The sequence below is a fragment of the Lates calcarifer genome, linkage group LG23 (genome assembly GCF_001640805.2).
Source record: "Lates calcarifer isolate ASB-BC8 linkage group LG23, TLL_Latcal_v3, whole genome shotgun sequence".
Taxonomy (NCBI): Eukaryota; Metazoa; Chordata; class Actinopteri; family Centropomidae; genus Lates; species Lates calcarifer.
The window spans coordinates 18103696-18124591 of record NC_066855.1 but is presented as its reverse complement, the minus strand read 5'-3'; the positions used below and the strand labels follow the sequence as shown (position 1 = coordinate 18124591).

Below are 20896 nucleotides of genomic sequence, written 5' to 3'. Positions count from 1 at the left end.
GAAATTCTTGATGGTATCAGTCAGCCAGTGTGTGAAAAAAGAAAAGGTTAGATAAGTTATAGTTCTTTCCAAAATAAAAGTAGTTTCCCAAAAGAGTTAAAGGTGTGAATTGCAGGAGTGTAAATTAAAACTTTCTGAATCATTAATGAAACATTGTCATGTAGGTTTCCTCCACTAATCAGAGGGTAGGGGCAGCCTGAATGTAACCCTCAGCACTCTGCTGGTAAAACTTATTGATCTGATTGATCATGATTGATTGATAATCCCATTTTTGTGGCAGTGATGGCCAGAGGACATTGTTTGGAGAGAATTTAGTGAGTGAAACAAGAATGCTTTTTAAAGTGTGGTGTTGTGGTTTATTTAGATAGATTAAGAAAATGAAGAACAAAACATGTCAAATATGTTATTTATTAAAGACTGATACTGTCTGTGTAAGGGCATTTTTAAATGTAAAAATGAATCCCTGTCTAATGTTGAATATCATGGAGAAGGAGCCATGTTGCTTCTTTTCAGTGCTGTTGCGTTGCCTGCTGCTGCATACTTACATAGCTTAATGACACTGCAGTATAGTTTCATGATGAGTCAGTTATTATTTCTTTTTATCAAGGTTTTTATGTTTTTAAGAAGATGGCAGACAGAGTGAGGAAGCAAAAAACCTGGGAATGATGGGTTATGTTACTCTGCCCTTTGCCTAAGAATATCTCTGTCCTGCTGATCTGTGTGTAGAGAGACTGAGACCACAAAAGGCACAGAGGAGGTAAACAAGGACATGATGAGAGAGAGGTAAAGAGATGGATGGAGGAGAAACGAGAGAGGGAGGACAGGCTGGATGGATGATGGATGATGGCTGAAGTTCAGAGCAGTTAACAGCACATGAAGACGTGTTTGGCTCTGCCTGGCTTTCAACCATCTCAACCCGCTTTACCCATAATCCTTGGCTGTTCTGGCTCGTTGGTCCCAGATTATGAGATCACAATCAAAAAAAAGCAGCACCACAGGATCTACTGTTGGAGGAAGAGGAGTCACATCTGTAGCTATTTGACGCCAGCAGAGTCCTTTTTCTCTCCTGGACAAACTGAAGATCAGCTGTAATCTCAGCAGATAATTTATCGACCTCCAGTGTGAAAACACAAACGTGTGCTTACATCACATCTGGCCTTTAAACTCTCCACAGCAGCACAGAGTTCACAACATGTGACCAGTGGGAACATGTTCACATGTTGTCTTACATAAGAGACGGACTGAGGCAGAGAACTTTACTGCAGGTGTTGTTTCTCAGCATCAGGATGTATTTAATCTGATGTACACCTTTATTTATGCATGTAAAACTCTCTGAAAGCAGTCTCTGGTGTAACAAGATGCAGCTGTTTATACCTGGTAAAAATGTAAAGAAGTGACTGGTAGAAATGGAGGGTTCATGTCCCTGGAGCCTCAGGAAACTCATGCTTGTTGGTGTTGTGGGCTGACAGAGCTGTCTTCCTACAGAAACAGCTCAATTTTACAGAGACATCTCTGACTCCTACAGCTGATTTGCCACCACCCGTCAGATTACTCAGGTGCAGGTTTTGCTCCAGAGGACAGAGATCCGATCTCAATGAGGACAACGAGCATGAATTAAAAATGCCAGGTGACATCAGATCGTGTATTATTTGTGGATAATTGAATCTGGACCTTTATAGACCAACATAGTTATTCAGATAATCAAGACAATTTCTAGACAATTAGAGTAATTACTTAATTGGAAGCACTACTTCAGGAATTTGAGGCCTAAAAACTCCTTGAAGGGACCAGAAACACTGGATCTGGTCTTGTGTTTTTTCTGAGATGGATAAGCATCCTGGGATGTTTTGCAGCATCTTCCCTTTGTTGTTTTTGCTCAGACTGAGCAGCAGCCGGCCGTATCAGGTTACTATTGATTCATTTATCATTGAGCGATGATGGGAAGATGATCCCACTGCTGTCGGAGCTGCAGAACTTTGGCCGTGTGAGCATTTTTTACTCTCAGCCTGCAGAGAGGCTCGTCTTACATCATTAAAGCAGAGAGTGGAGGAAACACATACCAGAAAACTGAAATAAGGAAGTGTGTGTGTGTGTGTGCGTGTGCGTTTTTGTGTTGTGACTTCACCTACCACCCGAGATAAATGGTGTCCAGTTTAACACACACAGTGGGGTCAGTCCTGACCATCTGTTGTGTCACTGGTCCATCTGTAAGATCTGCAGCTTCTGGCCTTTTCTCAGCTTCAGAGTGTTAATGAAATCTGACCTCATGGAGTGGAAAGAGCTCACGCTGAGAGCCTGGTGCTGTTTTAAAATGGAAGAAACAGCATCTGTCAGAGACAGTGAGACCGTCGTTACTGAGGAATAAACCCAGACGGGCTGAATCATGACTAAGCAGGAGGCAGAGTCTTGCTGTGACATTGTCCTGAATATTACACAGAAAACAAAACAAAACTGTTTAATCTGAGTCCATGTAGCTTTACTGAAACATCATGGTCTTATCTTCACATTTTCTCATTTTTTCATTTTTTCTATTAGTGTTACTTTTATTGCTGATTAAATATGAAAACATAGTAAATAAAAAGAGTAAAATGCAAGGACATAGTTGGATGCATTTGACCCTCTCATGGCTGTCTAGCTTCCAGCTCCTGATTCCTCTCAGCTCAGTGAACAGAGAAATAGAGCATGAGGACATTGATAACCCAGAGTATGACTGGATGATGTACTGCACGGGAGGAGGGAGGAGGAGGAAGGGGGCGTGGGGTGGGAGGTATGGGGTGGTGGTGAAGGAATAATAGAGGGCTAATGAAAAGAAGAGGAGGAATAGGAGGGAGAAGATGGGGATTAAAGGGAGGAGGAAGATGAAAAAAATAGAGGAAGAGAAGTCAGTAAAGGAAAACAAAGAAATGCTGCTTAACTGTGAAGGATGGTTGTAGTTGGATTTGGACTAAAGATCGCTTGAAGTTTAGGTTTCAATATTTGTAAGTTATTAAATTCATAAATAACTGTGCAATATAGGTCATAAACCTTGCCCCCTTCCATGCTATAAAAATGTCATGATTGACAGCTGTGATTGACTCCTGATTGGGGCGGGCTGGTGTGTGAGCACTTGTATCCAGGATATTTTGGTTTCATTTTGGTGGGAGGAAGTGGAGACACATCCGCCATCTTTATATACAGTCAGTGTTCTGCAGAGAGCACATTAAATTATGTACAGCTGATATGATCTGCTACTGTAGGGTTACCCACAGTGTTTTACAGTAGAAGTAGGAACATCTCTGCTAACATCATGAACAACTGAAACATTAGGTTTGAGGAGAAAACACCTCGTTATAAATTAAGGGATTTAGGTTTGATTAAAATCTGAACCCACAGCTCAGTGAATCATGGTGTTTTGCCAAATGGGACCTGGATCCAAAATGAACCCAACCCTGGTAAATGAGGAGACAAGACCAGACATGTTTGTAGTCTGTCATATTCTGTGATATTTGCAGCTCGACCTTCTGCTGCTGTCCTTCACAAACACACATATATAGTGCATAACTTGTGGAAAGTCAGCTAATGGCCCACACTGTGCCCACCTCCTGCAGTTGTATGGGGGATTTTCTTTCCCCCTTTTAAAGTTTGGATCAAATCCAATTCTGTCTCTCTACTGAAGTTACAGAGCTAAACATATCTGCTGGCAGTCAGCCACACTCAGTCTGTCAGTCCATCACGTCAGTTTACAAACCAGGACCCTGTTACAGTTGATCTTGGCAGTTCAGACGGTTTTCTGCGAGTATTCCTACATGTTTTCCAAAGTTACATAAGAGTGAGTGACTTTGAATATTCACTATACATCCATGACAAAGCATTAGTTTTGTAAGTAACACAAAGAAAATATAAATAAACAAGAAAAGAGAACATAGAGAACCTGAAAATGTACCATCAGGAAAGTGTCATAAAGATAAGAGGCTAGAGGATGGAGAGGACGATGACGTCTTATTTTGCTTTGTCGCTTTAACAATCAGCGTTAGCCATCATGATAAAAGTGAAGCCTTAAACTTAAAGCTTCAGACTTAAAGCCATGTGGTTTCTGTTTCCTCCTGCAGGTTCTAGAGCTTCTTTAAATGCTCTGAACCTCCCACAGTGTGTAGGGGAGTTTCTACTGCAGGAGCTGACAGATAAACTCAAACACACATAAAAGACAATTAAATGAAGCTGTAATAGAAGCTCTGAGCTGGTGCACTCCCCTGCAGGCTCTCTCTCTCTGGAGTCTGTTCTAACTGTGTGGCTGATTGTTTGGAGGTGAACCTCAGTGGTGGATGCTGATGAGTCCCAGCACGTCTGACTGTGACTGTGCAGCTCTGTTTCATGACCAATCTGCTGTAAGCTCCATTAGTGAAAGTGACTTTTAAGCATGGTGCAGTCAGTCTCAGCTCATCATGGGATCCTTTTATTTATACGGTTCTATCAATAACACAGCTGTCAAGGTCAGGACATGTGAGCAGCACTGGGGCTTCTCTGTACTCAGGATTCTCAGTAGAAACATTTCCAGATTTTAATATTTTGATTTAATATTAATATTTAGTTTAAAAGGTCAAAGGTCGCTGTGATCTCACAAAACATGTTTTTGGACTTGAGATAATCTGTACAGATTTGGGGCAAATGTTCACTGGATCTCAAAGATGAACCAATTACAATTTGGTGGTCAGAGGTCAAAGGTCACTGTGACCACTAATTAACTGTAATTGGACAGGTTGGTGGAGGAATACAACTACTTTTGATACTGATATCTCTGCTCTTGCAAAATCAGTGTCAGAAGTTCCTTCTTGACCTTGAAAGAAGTAGTTTGACAAAATAATCCACATACGTTTCTGGATCTATACTGTACATAGGATTTAATAACAAGAGGAACCATACAGCGTGGATCTGTAGTTTCTTTGCATTGTCATGATTTCCACCTTCACTGCTGTTAGTTTATTGGTTGCATCTTTCTTCATCACCACCCTCCCTCTCCTGCTGCGTGTCACCACAGTAATCATAGTTTAATAGTTTTCTTATCCATTAAACAAATGAACGTAGTTGACTTTACACCTGGATCGTCATCCATTTGATTCAAATGGACTCTCTGGCTCGTAGCCAAAGACTGAAAGCTTCAGTGTTTGTGGTGAGACAGGAAGTTACCCGTGTCGTGCAGAGTCAGCTGACTCAGCTCAGTGTTTCTCCTGTCTAAAACACACACTTTCACCTGGTATAATGATTTTACAGTTGAAAAGTCTCTTGTGCATCGGCCAACAGCAGTAAAATCTAACTGGATCAATGATGACACATGAAACTTTAAAGACGCTTGAGGCTGTGTGAACCTGTCAAAGCAGTTAATGTTTTATCGCTGAGAAAAACATACATTCAGTTGCGTCTGTGTTCTCTGTGTGTGCAGTAACTTTCCCAGTCAGTGGTCACATGATGACACTTTGACCCCTGTGACCCCGTACTTCCAGCCAACATGTTCAACAGGAAAACACGCCAAGTTTTCTCAACGTTGCCTGAAAGCAACCTTTCACCCTTGACCCAGTTAAACCTCACTGTTCAAAGACTCTGTCAAATAGTTTTGTCCTCTCTGCTGTGCAAGCAACATGATATAATGACGTGTTCTGTATTTTTTTTAATAAAACAAAACAAGTGAAAGTAAAGTCAAGTAAAACAGCAGAAGTATCACATCTGTCTTTGGATCAATGGATTGTTACAGAAAGTGTTAACTCTCTAACACAAACACATAAGAGTGGGTCAGGATTACAGGCAACCAAACGAAAGAAAGAAAGAAAGAAAGAGAGGGAAGACGAAATGTCAGAGAGAAGAGTAGAAGCAGACACTTTTCAGATGCAGAGCTATAGAGGGAGAGTTGTCATTCTGTCGTGACCTTGTTCATCAGGCTTTAATCCTTCTGTGTTGTTATCACAGCAGTGATTCTGCTGCAGTGCAGCCACACACACACACACACAGGAGGAAAACATGGCTGCAGCATCTCTGAGGTCATCATGACTTGAGGTTTTTCTTTCTTTTTGTTTTTTTTTTTCAGGAATTTGGTTCTACTACTACTACTTCAACTGTTGATCACCTGCATCGTCTGTAGCTTTCTGTTGCTAGAGGTCTCGGAATCAAAACAATAACAAAAGGCAAAGTTTAATGATGCCGTGAAGTAGTGTGGGATCATGGCATGACAGTTTAAACCACCAACATCTAAAAAATGTATCTTAAAAATGAGGCTTAAAACAGTTTTGACGTTTCTGACACATGCACAAAGCAGATATGACGCCACTGACAGGTGACCAAATGAAATAGATCCTTACCTCGATTGAAATTAAAACTTGATTTGATTTCTTTAGCTTTGAAAATGACTGGAAACGTGGGATAATGTAAGAACAATTTAAGAAATATCACCTAAGTCTGGTTGTTATTAGACATTTTCATGAGGAAAAGTTATAGATTATACCTTTAAATGTAACTAATGACTACTGTCTGTTAAGTGTTAACTGCCAGGTAATTTTCAGTTAATTGTCTGGTATCTGATACATAAACTGTCACTTAACTGTCACACAGGTGTGACTAAACTCTTAGGTAACACCTCACATCACCACCTTAGGTATCACCTAACTGTCAGGTTGAGGGTGTTGATTTATATGCAGGATTGTTCCTGTTTGAGCCTAAACTTAATTAGTGTCAGTTATGGCCATTAAAGACAGTGACTGGAGGTTTTCAGGGCTGTGATGAGTCTTTATGCTGCTGCTTCTTGGCCTGTGACTGTGACACAGCAGTGGGGAAGCTGTGAGTCAGCTCAATACAGCATCTTTTATAGGAAACACTTTATTAATGTAGCTTCCTCTTTACAGTCAGTCTGTAATGGGAAAATGTTAAAACTCTGGGGTGAGTCTCAGTAGGTTTATATAACTCTGTCAGTGAAACACAGCCATAAAGTGTATCTATAACTTGATAATATCAGCCGTTATGTGTAGACTTGACCTCAGATCAGCATTGTGTTCTCTGTTGTGGGGGTGTTATTTAATCTCTGAGGCTCCTCGGGCCAAGCAGATGATCGTTTAAAAATAATCCAGTCATAATGTTCCGACCTCTCTGTTTTTCTCACGCTGAAATCACAAGTTTTCTCAGCTGCGTTGTGCCTCGTTTTGTCCTGTTCAACATTAAGCACATCAGCTGTTTTAACACAGGCTTCTAGAGGAGCTTGTGATGCTCAGTTTTTTGATGGTATGGTGGCCTCGGGCGGACAAATGACCAAAGTTGTTTTTTATTTTGTTCTTTCAGCGTCAGTGCCATGTGCCAACACTGGAAAACGATGTGTTCTTGTTCTTGGATTGATGAGTCTCCTATCAGCTGGAGATTGTGTTTAGTTAGTTTAGTGGCTAATATTAGCATGCTATCACACTAAACTGTTATTTAGGGCTTTTGGATTGATCTGATGATTATTTTCTCGATTAAGCTGAAAACAGTAAAATATCTTTTATAACATTTTAACTGAACATTTCAGGGTTTTTGGATTTCTGGTTGAACAAAACAAGACATGGAAAACATCACCCTTCAGTGATGAGCAATGGGCGTTTCATATTAATTATTTTATTTAAAAAAATGTTATTCATAATTTAAGAATAATCTGCAGATTAATGGATAATGGTCACATTATTCTTACTTTGTAAATGTGACATTTTCCTGCCTTTCTTTGTTTCATATCTCTGTAAATTTCATATAAAAAGAAAGAAGAAATTAGAAAATTCTCTTTTGGCTCTGGGAAAATTTGATGAGCATGTATTTTTTTTTTTTTTTTTATCATTTTCTTCCATTTTAAAGTCCAAGCAAATAATCAATCAGATCAGTCAACTGATAATGAAACTTATTAGCTACAGCCCTGCCCTGTTATAAACAGTTCATCAGTCTGTGTGTAACATATTCTGGGAGTTACTTGTAGTGAAGTGTTGTCACTGTGGCTTCGTCTGCTTCTGCTCAAAGACAAACTAAAGTGACACTCCGCCCAAAATCTGCCTTTTTAGTGTCAAACACTCTCACACCCCTGAAGAACTGAAACAGGCTGGCCTTGTTTTTTCCTGCCTCAGGGTTTATATCCTGTGTGTGTGTGTGTGTGTGTGTGTCTGTGTGTGTGTGTGTGTGTGTGTGTGTGTGTCAGGATAGAATGGGTGTGTCTTGTGAAACATTCATCTGATTGCTATCTGTCATTTTCTGTTGGAGATACAGGAACAGCTAAATGTTTTTATTAGGGGTGTGGTCTGAGTGTGTCTGTGTGTGTGTGTGTGTCTCACACATAAGAGAGAGAGAGGTGGTTAATGTGTTACTTCCACACTAACCACACACGTGTCTGAACTCAGCCTGCAGTGTTGAAGCTGAAGATCAGTCCAGGAGCCACATCTTTCAGTTGCATGTTAGCATGATTCAGTTGTTAATCATGCTAACAGTTTCTGTCAGAGCTGCAGCTTCCCATTGGATTTTCATTTCACTCTGTACTGCAAATTATTACAGAGACTTAGTGTGTGTGTGTGAGACAAATCTCTCAACAACCACAACCAGACTCATCTTTGAAGTCTACAGTGGAGTTTTCTGTTGGCTCATAATGTCTGAAATATCCAACAAACAGAATAAACAAGAAGCTTGTTCAAATGTTCAAACATTGATTCATCACTCAGTTTCTTAAATGTTAGAAAACAGTGAAAAAGTCACTCTTATACTGGATTTTTTTTAGAGGTTTAAATACCCTGAAACAGACACTGATAACCACAGTACAAACATCCACAACATCATATCACGATACATGAGGATGGAACCATGATACACTCTTCACCCCCACCCTCCCAAATCCAATCCAATCCATCCAATTTGATGCAGATTCATTTTCTCCAGATTGATTGATTGATTAAGCTTCAGTGCTACAGTGACACAGTAAATGTTCTCTAAAACTCACTGGTCAGCTCTGTTAACCTGTTAATAATCTTGTAGCTAACTGATGAACCAACAGGCTTGTTTGGAAAAGTATTAGGTTCTGCTTTGGGTCATGTTTACTACGTGTATTAGATGACATGCATGGTGTCTGTGAGCTGTTAAAAAGTCTGTTTTGTAAATATTTAACGAGGTAGAAGCAGAATCCAAACAATAAAATCAGCTGGGATATGGCATTTTGTATGCTGCTGGGCCACAGTTTTGAATACTGGGGCGAGTTTACAGCATCACAAGTTTACTCCCAGAAAGAAATTCAAACCTCCTCTACTACAAAGCACTGTGCAAATATCATTTTTGGTTACTAATGTGGCTTTATTGGAGCTGGATGTCTAACAAAAAGTATGTGTAAGTTTTAACGTTGGCTCCTCTCTAAGAATTATAACCTCTGTGAAAAATTCTTGTATCTTTCCCACTTGTTCTGCCCGTGTGCTGAAGTTGCCCTGAAAGACCGCTAATAAAATTAGTTTTACTCTAAAAAGGTCTCACACAGAACTGACAGCTGAGCACAACAGAGAACTTGATGCCTGTGTAAAAGAAAAAAAAAAAAAAGATTGTTCTTATATCAGTCTCCATCTTTTCTCCTCCTCCAGCTCCTCTTGCTCAGTGTCTCCATGGTGAAGTGGGCAGGGTCTGATGTCAGCCCCTCCTCTCGTCGACCCTCCTGCCATGCCCACCATGGTTTCCAGGTTGCCCAAATTCGGTTTGAGGCCCAAATCTGCCACAGCCCCCAGTGGTGCCCAGATGGGTCCAACTGCTAACACCGGCACCTTCACCAGCACTGCAGTGACCAGCACCCGCCTCACTAACGGGTTCTACCATCATCCTGGCCCGGCGGGGGTCAACGGGAGTTTAACTGCGCCTCCCTCCTCTGTTAAGCAGAATGGATTCATCAGAGTGCCGACTTCATTCACCATGAAATTGAGGAAAGAAAATGGGACGATGGAGGATGGAGGGGTGGATGAAGAGGGGGAATTGAGAAGAGGAAAGGACGGGAATGTTGGGCAGAACCGCTCCGGTAACAACATCCATCAGTATTATTCCCAACGACCACATGGATCACCAGTGGTGTCCCAGCGTGATGCCAAAAAAACGACGACCTCCTCTGCAGGAAAGGGGCGTGGTTTTGGCCAACCTGTGACATCCACATCAATGCCATTACCACAGTCCAGCCCCAGAACTCTTCCTGGTTCTAAAAGCGGATCTCATGGTTCCAAACCAAGCCAGACTGCATCTGGACTGACCAACGGCACAAAACAGACCCTAAATGGTCTTCCTGGATCTAAACCACGGAGCGGAACCAATGGTTATCTAAGACGGCCTCAGAATTTTCCTCGTCCCAGTAGTTCTAGGCCAGGCTCTGGTCCTGGTTCTCGATCTGGTTCCCCCCTCCAAAAGAAAGCAGCAGCCAGTCGCTCATACTCCAGTGACAGCCTTGGGTCTGCTCCATCAGTCCAACTCACTGAGAGCGACAGGTTTCGGTCACGTAGCCTCACCCAGGTCCGACAGCAGCCCTCCCCCACCCTCACCCCCTCCTCCACCTCCTCCTCTTCCCTCCCTCGCTCCCCCACTGTCACCCGTTCCTACTCCATCAACAGGGCTGCTGAACGAGGACTTAAAGAGCTAACAGCTTCTTCTGCTCAGCCTCCATCCAGAGGCAGCTTGACAAAATCACCTGTTACCAGCCAGAGTCCAGAAGGAGGAGGTAGAGGTGGAGGGGTCAAAGTTCAAAGTGCTGTTGCTTCAGGGAGGTCAGGGGTTAGCATCCCCTCCCTCCTACCCCCCTCTGCCTTAAAGAAACCCCTGCTAACCAGCCTCGGCCCTCCGGCTAAACCCAGTGGCATCAGCTATAAGCTGTCACGCCCGTCACTTATCAAGCAGTCCCGCCCCCTCCGGGTAACCCCAACCAATGTGTCTGGTGGTGACCCAGAAGTGAACCAAGGATTAACGGGACAGAGGAACTCAGTAGAGATTCCCTCTACTACAGAAAACAGCCCAGGTATGAGATTAGTTCTCATTCATTTTTCATCTTGACAAGTCTGATCTCATTCTTCATTTTTCTTCTCAATCTCATCTCATATCCTAAAATCTAAAAAAAAAAAAAACATGTCATATTTCATCACTTTTATCTCATCTCATCTCTTGCCATGTTTCATTTCCTTCCTGATCTCAAATAGCTTATCTCTCATCACATTTAATTTCATCTTCATATCTCATATCTCATCATCATTTTGATAAAATAAAATCTTTAAATTAAATCTAAACTCATCTCATAGATCTCGCATTTTATTTATTACTTCATCTGGAATCTCTAAACTCTCATCCCATTTCATCTCATCTAACCTTATATCATCTTTCTTGTTATCTTTTTTCATGTTTTCATTAAATATTCTAATTAATGTTGTATTTTATCTTGTGTCATCACATAATCTTAGACATTTAAATCATTTTTCATCACTCACATTTCATCTCAAATCTTGCATCTTATCTACCTTTATCTCTTCTCATATTCTAATATCAAATCTCATCATTCATGTCATTTTGTGTCTTTTATCTCATCACATCTTGTGTTATCTGTAAGCTAATTTTCCATCATCTTTGTTCATTTAAAATCTCCCCAAATTTCATAATTCATTTAATTTTATCGTCATATCTCACCTCTTGATTAATAAGTGCAAATTTCTCATTTCATCTCCTTTCTTTCTTCTTCTTTTATGTCTTTTCATCTTCTATTGCATCTCTTCCTGTCATGTCATCCCTCTGTTCTTATTTTTTCCATGTCTAATATTTTATCTCAAATGTCTAAACTCAAATGTCTCTTAATCTTCTTCTCTTTACCCCCAAATCAGAAAGTACCCCAGAGGCTCCAGAGACAGAGGGGCTGTCAACAGAGCCAGTATCCCAGGCAGAGGTGTCAATTGTGGGGGAGACACTGGAGGACATGTCCCTGTCTTCAACCTCCTCTCTGGATAGAAACGATACCAGTCAGGAGTATATGGATGACTTTGACAATCTCGGTAAAAATGCTCAGAAAAACACATATATTAATATAACATTTATAGGCATCAATCAGTGTTCTTCTCATGACAGCCAATGGAAACCAGTGATTCCTCGTGTTTGCAGGAAACGGAGGAGTTGGAATAATGCTCCTCTCCTCCAAAAATGACGAGGACGACTCAGGGCTTGACCAATCATGTGCCAGGTTTGATGACGACAAGTCAGCTATTAACGGTGTTACTAAGGCCACGGGACTCTGTTTTCTGGACGACGGTATGGACTGGGCTGCCATGAGACTAAGTGGTGAGTTTTTTATAATTAATGCATGGGTCAGGAAAAAGTTAAGAAACATTTGGTAAACTAATTTAAAAAATGTCTACCTCCAGGTGAGCGAGGGGAACATCGTCTGACCCAACTGTCACGCCGAAGAAGGTCCAGTCAGCCAGATTATCATGACCAGGTACTGTGACAAAAATCAATAAACCAATAAATCAGATTGGCAGAAAACTCTTGCGCATTTACAACACAATCACCATCTGTAAAAAGAAGCTACATTTAGCAGCTAATTAGATTTCCACTGGTCATTGTTTCCTTAATAATGTGAATTCAGTTTCTTGCCAACCAAGTGTGGCTTGCTAGCTTGTTATGACATGCAGTTATGTCATTTAAAAAGATGAAATATTACAGTTGAAAGTATGTGGAGTGTCATGATACCTGACTCACTGTTTACAGGTGCAGCAGTTGCAGCGGCAGGTATTTTAACCCCACCCATAGATGGTTAGGACAGAGTGACACATGGGTTCACAGGGTGTAGAAGCAGTTTCTAATGTCATCCTATCAGGAGCGGTGTTGACCAGACAGCTTTTAAATTATCCAGCAGAGAGGAACAGATGGTTGGTTGCTGCTGCATTAAAACTTCTGAGGGAAGAAGCTTTTTTAATTCTTCTACTTCTGACTTTCAAAATGTCTCCCCTTGTCGCTGTATCAGCCTCTCTGTCAAATTTTATTTGTACAGCACTGTTTGCACAGGCTAGTACAATTCAACATGCCAAATGTAAATAGTAAAACAGTTTGAGACTAATGCACACGAGAAACGTTTTTTCTATTTGGGATGATGTGAAAAATGTGAAATACTTTAAATAAAGACATCAAGTGCAGGCATCACTGAAGAAACGTACAAACCTTGTGTTCATCTGCGTCCTCCTCTTTACTTTGTAGGGTGGTTCGTCCCTGGATCTGTCCCCATCTGACAGCTGTGGGTCTGGGGGAACCTACATGTGGGATGAGGAGGGTCTGGAGCCACTGGGGGGCGCCATCACAACCGTGTCTATCAACACCAACAGCAACACCACACACCACATTGGGAGCTTTGACTCGGACCTCAACAGCATCGTAAGGCCTGCGTGTGTGTATGTGTGTATTAATAAACCTGAGGCTGATAAATGTTAAAGTATATAAACATGAACAAGAGTTTGGCAGTTATCACTTCTGGCAAATTTACAACCACCTGATGTGGAATAAATGAAAAATAAAGGAGATAGCATTGTTGTTTTTACTAATGCTCAGTGTGACATTTTCATCAGCATTACAGTAAAAAATCTAATGTCTGTGCATCTAATGAAGACAGATCTGATATGTAGGAAGAATCAATAGAAATGTTTTCTCTCAGGCTGCTTTCACATGCACCACACCACCAGGCAGAACACAAAAGTGACACAAACAAGGTCAGACAATCCCAATCGACAAATAACTAGAAAAAAACAATTACAAGAGTCATAAAAACCATCAGATAATAAATCTAGCCTACAGGCATTTTGCAGGCAATTCCATTTAAAAGTTGTACAGTGCCTGAAACTAGTTCTGCTGAGATCAGCTGAGGAATTTGTGGTTGTTAAATATATTCTGAAGCATTTATTGGTTTTGCTCGGTTCACGTCCAGTAAAACACTGAACAGAAAGGAGACAAAAAGGAAAAAAGAGTGAGTGTTTGATATTCCAGCAGCATCAGTTCCATCCTACCCTCTCTGTTCTACATGAGGCTGGTTCTTGGCTTCAGAAACCACCAGCTGAAAAGAGGTCAGGGCCGTCTTGTGGTTGGCAACGGATGGCAGATGGTTTGGTTCCAGTGAGCAGACTCAAAAGAACAAACTGAACATCACGCAGGCAGAAACAGGTCGTCGCTGATGAAGTTTATGTCATGACGGTGCTGCCGTTTGCAGTTGGCGCTTGTTATGCATTTTTGGAACTAGTCTGAACTCGAGGTCTCACGGAGGAGCTCAGTCAGTTTCAGTCTCTCCATCTCAACTGCTCAAACTTTACTGTCTGTTATCATCCAGAAACAAGACTCTAATGAACTAAGAAACTTCAACACTCATCTACAAGCTTCAGTAGCTGCTGCTTCTCAATATCCATCAGCTACTTTTACCGTTACCGTTGGAAATAAATCAAAAGATCCAAAGAGCCAGTTTAACTTTAATTCAATCTGGTCCACTGTTTCAAGTGATTAACTTAAAATGTTAAATTGTGGAAATTTTGTGGATCAACACTGGTCACAGATGTCTCAAATTAGCTCTTAGAGGTTAGTCTTTAAATTATGAGCTTCCAGAGATCAGATGTCTACCTCAGGCCTCATTATCAGGACTGCTGAGGTCTAAATGAAATCCTCTGGCTCCCTCTTGTGCCTGTGATCTGGAATTACAGCTGTCTCCACATGTGAGGGTGGACTGTGTGAGGGTGACACAACTCATTTTAAGATAGAGTAATGTTTTTGAATGTTGATATCAGTGTTACTGGATTAAAGCTTCAGGTTCTACACTCATTGTAATCTTTAGTTTCAAAGTGCTTGTTTTTTCCACTGGCAGGCTCAGGTTATAATTATATGTGTATGACATTTTTATTTCATGCAATAACACAAACCAACCAACAGATGGAGGCAGTGGTATTCCAGCAGCTCCTGTGTTCTACTCTGTAAACTGTGTGGTAATGGTACATAGTGATGTTTCTGATTAAGGATCTTACTCTTTTAATAAAAAGCTCCATCTCTGTAGGAGCTCTGTAGGTCCTATCCATAATGCTGTCAGACACTTATAATAATAATCTGAACCTGTCAGCGTCCACCTGAACCTATGGCCATTTGAGTGGACATTCTTGTATGTGGATATTGCAGCAGCTGTTCACGTTGGCCGGCTACAACCCAATCACATGGGAAAATAAGACCCAGGTTCAAAAATACCATAGTTATTCTACAAGAACTGTTACTGTCTCCTGCTCTACAGACTCAATATAATCCCTGAGTAATGCTGAGTGGTTGTTAATGAGCTCCATGTCTTTACGTGCCCTTTGTGTTAATGAGCTGTGGGTCTCTAAAAGTGATTGACCCTAATGAGCCTCAGGGCCTTAATGATCTGAGGACATTAACAAGTTCTGAAGTTGCCCCCCCCCCCCCTTAAATATTCATGGCACCTTATCGTCTTTTAATTTCTGTTATTTTGCAGCTTGTTAATAAGAATTTACACAAAATGACCAGCAGGGGTCAGTGTTGCGCTAAAGGCAGGTTGTGCTCTGTGTGTGCGTGTGAATATGTGTGTTTGTGAGGGCTTATAGTGCTACAAGTCTGACACTGTTGACACACTGTCACACACCAAACAGCTGGTCCTCAGGTCAAACAGCCTGAAATCAGTAGAAAGCTGCTGTGTGTGTGTGTGTGTGTGTGTGTGTGTGTGTGTGTTTAGTATTGAAAAGACTGTTTTTTGTTTGTCGGTGCAGCGCAGGCAAGTCAAGTGAGAAAGCTGGGGGATAACCGTGTGTGTGGCTTCCATACAAGACTGAAACATTGATTGCCTCAGAGCAAAGAGGAGGAGGAGAAGTGAGGAGAGGAAAGATGAGAGCAAGAGCTTAGGAGGAGAATCAAAGGAGAAGAAAATTAGGAGAAGGAGAGGATCAGGGCAGGAGGTGAGACGAGCAGAGAAGCTGGTGAAGAAAGAGGAGGAGAGGTCAGAGACGGTGTCGATTTCGTCAATGAAAACTGGACAAAAAATATTTGTAAGCATGACAAAAACAAGACTTCAAGAAACAAGTAACAAACAAGTAACTTCTATAAATGAATACTACCATGAAACATAGCATCCTCCTGATTACTGTAGACAAACAGTCAGGCTAACGAGCAGCAACTTCTCTCTCTGCCAGTAATGATAGCTAATGTTAGCGTTTCTTGGAGGGTAAAAAGTGACACGTTCATGTAATAAACTCAGATATAAACTTGCTGAAAAGAAAGGCTGTAACATCAGCACAGCTGGGACAAACTCTGAAAACATTCAGGCGGTGTGCTGACATTTATAAAAATCAGCTACTTTGTGTTTATAGTCTCTCAGCAGGTTTAATGTCTGTTGTCAACAATCTAAATCTAAATCATCAACAGGCAAACAGTGTCTCATCTCACCTGTGATCAGTGGTCTAACTCCATCACTCGCTCCATCATGGACATTCACAAACATGATCTTACTAATGTTGGACATTAGTAAATCATTTTTAAAGATTTACGTCTTCAGTAGGAACCAGTGGGCTCAGAGCTGAGAGCCACAGACAGAGGAGGGAAGTGTTAAGGAACGGACTAACACACTGGACTGGACTGGATGCTCTTAGAAAACAGTGGTTTTGTTTTTGTTTTCACAAATACAGTTGTAGGTTCCACAAAAGTTTCTCCCTAACTTATGAATCAAAAGCAAACTTTGCTTTGAGAGAGTTTTGTGAAGACGAAGATGAAGACTTTGATTCCACACACACACACACACACACAAACACAGAGTTTGCTGCAATGTTTCCTGCCTGTGGAAGCTTAGTCACAGCACAGTGACCTGAGAGGAAACCAAACGTTCACCCTGAGCAGCTACTGCATTTAAACACACACACACCTGCAGAAAGTCAGCCTGTCCCCGGAGGCTGAGAGCAGCCATCCACATCAACACATTACCTCCTAATCTCCTCTTTCTGCTCCCTACTCCTCCTCTCTTATCGCTTTTCCTCCTTTTCCTCATCTTCTCTCATCCTTCTCCTCTTCTGTCATCATCTTCCTTTCTACTACTTTTCTCCTCATATCTTCTCTTTCTTTTCCTCACCTTTCTTCTTCTGGCTTATCCTTTTCTTTGCTTTCCTCCTGTTCTTTACTAATTCCCCCCCCCCGAATTACTTCTCTTTTGTGCTTTCTTGTTTTCCTCCTATCTTCTCACCCCTTCTCCATTTTCTCCTTCCCTCTCTTCCCAACCTCCTTTCTTTTTCAGCTTGACCAAATCATTTCCTCATTGGCTGCTGTTCTTTCAAAATGAATCGGTGCAAACAGTTTCTATTACGTCATCATCAGGGAGGCATTCACAGGCATCTTTGCTGAGACTTTCTGGACAAAACCTACGCTACTTTCCTGCACTGTTGCCCTGTAAGCGTGAGGTTGGGCTTTCCCTCCGCAGACGTGCCGCTACTGAGCTTCAAACTTTCTCTCTGAGCGATCATTTTACAGCACACAGTACACAAGTAAATAGAGCCAAAAGCACAGCTACTGTCTTTAACTCATGATAGGTGATTCTGTCAGACGACGTCTCGTTTATGAAGTCAGGATTTTATTACAGCAGCAGCAGCAGCAGCAGCTTGGAAGTGACTGCTGGTTAACAGAAAGAGAAAAACATGTAAATGAGAACATCTTCATGAAGAATTCAGCTGCATTAAAATACTGTATATGTGAGCTCAGATTACATGAAAGAAGCAAACTGAAGAAGAGCTGAAACCAGCTGATATTAGACTGAATACAAACATGACACGATGATGTCATGAATATGCTAATTAGCAGCTTACATCATCTGTCTCACTAAAGCCTGTCTCGAGCAGGCTTTAGTCATTCACAGCAGCTTCACAACAGTCTTCAACTACGTCCTTAGTTTCACACACTGACCTCACACAGTCTAGACGTAAACCAGGTTTTGACCTGGTCTTGTTCACTTTACTCTCCCTGACTTCATCCTCCCCTCCACTCATCCTTCTCTTCTCTCACGTCCTGACAGCAGTAAACCTAGCACCTGAATTGGATTTAGTCTTTTGACCAAAAATATACAACAGTTCTAGCTATGCTTATTAATGCTAGCCTAGTTTTTATCAATAAAATTATTTTCATTGTGGACAGTAGTCCATGGGTGGCATGGTGGTGCAGTGGTTAGCACTGTTGCCTCAGTGTTCTCCAGAGGCCTTACTGTGTAGAGTTTGCATGTTGTCCCTGTGCCTGCGTGGGTTCTCTCTGGGTACTCCAGCCTCTTCCTACAGTCCAGAGACATGATAGACTGGCAATGGGTATACCCTGCCTCTCGCTCAATGTTAGCTGGGATTGGCTCCAGGCCCCCCCCCCGCGACCCCTAAGGATAAGTGGTATAGATAATGAAAGAATGAATGAATGAACAATTGTACATTAGATTACATTGCAACAGCTTTTGGTGGCGACCTGGCACACTGTTCTTGATCAATACTGCACAGATTCCAAAGACTTTTTGACCCTGTCAATCATTTACCAAAAACATGGTAAGTAAGGCCCAGGTTCAAGAAGACATACTGTCCACATTGTAGTATGAAGAAAGAGAAAAGATAAGGAAACAGAACATCAGGAATAATATAAAGAAAAATCTATAATTTCAGCTTTAAACTCCTGATGAAGTGAAAACATCCTCCAGAAACAAGTTAGTTAAACAGTCTGTCCTCTGTGTCTATAAAGGAGACAAAGAACAATAATGATGCTTAAGTGGTAAGTGATAAAGTTTTTGTTTTTCAGGCTCTTAAAAGTTTCACAATAAATCTCCAACTCAACGCTTACCCTCCCTCCCTCCCCTTCTTTCATTGTACAAACCTGCAAAACCTCAGGCTGCCATTGAGCAGCAGGCACAGAGGAACTTCACAGAATGATGGAAAGGTCTTTCAGTCTTTTATCCACATGTTGGTTCAAGGAATTTTAGTTTGTGTGGGGTCCAAAAGAGCTGCACTCTGTGTGTCTGTCTGATTCAGTTCAGCAACTAAAATAGTTGGTTCAGGTGCAGCTGACGGTTGTAATTAAATGCTAAAATATTTCTCATTTTTTGATAATGAAAAATTAAATTGCTCATTATTCAGTCTGACTTAAATTGGCAGTGTCAAAGTGGCAGCTGTAGAATGAAGCTCTCACTCTTCTCTCAAGCTGATCATTTTGTGCTGTTTTGTCGTTTATTTTCTTTGTTTTATTGGCATGAGTGACAAAGCTGCAGAGTTATTAAAGCATCATACACATTTGCCTGTATATTAAAGACAATGTGTCTGTGTTATTCTGTCTCTTTCAGGACATCTTGAACAACCTGGACTCTTGTGATCTGGAGGATGATGATCTCATGTTGGATGCAGACTTTGCAGAAGATGCCTCACTGCACAGTGGTGTGTTATATGTCATAATTAAGTAAAATGATGGATTCCATCGAGGTTTTAAAAGAACTACATGTGACATAATCAGCCAACAACAGCCTTTTTCTATATTAACCAGGCACTATAACGTTTTACAGCGAACTTGGAATACTAAAGCAAAACACCATAATAAACTAATTCATATCAAACTGTCCAAGAACCTGAGAGTGAACCAATTTCTAAACTGCTGAATGTTTTATATCAGGTGTAATCTTTAACTTTAGCTTGGTGCTAGGACGCGCTATAGAATTTCTCTCCTTAACAGTTTAATGTCCACAGAAAATATGTTGTTAATTTCTACCTTGAAGTGCTTCAAATGTCAGTTACTCAACACCGGCCTTGAGAAAATAAACTGGGTTTATACAGCAGAAATATCTGAAATGACTGGATTAGTTTATGAAACTGTTCCTTTTTTCACCATTTTCAGTTTCACGTTGCTAACAGTTCATTTTAGATGCTGAAAAGTTTTTCTGTTAAATTAACAGTCCCATTTAGGAGCTAAAACTTTTTTACCTCAGGTTCAATTCACAATTCATTTGGTTCTTTTTTGGTAAGGTTTCAATTTAGAAGCTTTTTGGTTGAGGTTAGCTAACGCTTTTGTTTAGCTGCTAATCAGTTTACCTGACAGTCCAGTTTAGGAACTAAAATGGTTTATGTCAGGCTAACTAACTGTCGTTATAAGAACTAAAATTGATTTGGTCCAGTAATTTTAGCTAACATTTAAATTAGCAGCTACAACAGTTCAGTTAAGCTAACAGTTCAGTCTAGGAGTTAACAGTTCAGGTTAGTTAACAGCAGTTAAAAGTGTTTAGCTTCATGTTCTTTTTATAGTTTAATCAATAAAAAGTTCTTGTAAAAAAACATTATCCTGCACAAATGTAACTCCCTTAATTTCCAATTCTCCATGATGTTTTAATATAAACTTCATATGCTGCTGCTTGAAAACAACATTTTTGTGTCCTGCACAAAGTGAACATTACGTGATATGTCTGTGGTGTTTATCAGGGCTTTGGTACTCTAGATTAACTTTGTCATTTGTAAAAGAAAGCCCTGTTTGATCATGCTGCTAATCTGAACTGTGCAGATGGAGACGGGATGTCCCACATGGCCCAGTGGAGGAGGAGACAGCTCTGCTGGGGAACACAGGATGTCCACAATGATAATGAAAGGTGAGGGAAGATGCTCGTCCTGAGTTATCCTGCAGAATTATATTTATTTTTGGAGTCTTTATGCATAAAACACTGCTCAGAAATATTATCAGCAAGTTTCTAGGGAGTGTAAAGTCTTTACAATTGAAATATATATATAAATATTCAGATTATCATCATATTTTGCCAGAATACACTTTCATACAGTTTCAGCAGACTTTCACTTGATTTCTAGCATCTTCTCATGTATTCTGTAGTGCCACTGTAGGGCAATAAGGTAGCCAAGAGCAACACTTTTCTCTC

The 20896-nt window shown here is 40.9% G+C and overlaps 1 protein-coding gene across 1 annotated transcript in view; it reads left to right on the top strand.

Moving 5' to 3' along the window:
• The window catches only part of ccser2b (coiled-coil serine-rich protein 2b), a 66533-nt gene that overhangs the window by 30511 nt on the left and 15126 nt on the right, over nt 1-20896 (top strand). Inside the window, 1 exon segment of the mRNA XM_051066264.1 lies at nt 20530-20614. Within this exon segment, the coding sequence (XP_050922221.1) occupies nt 20530-20614 (85 nt within the window).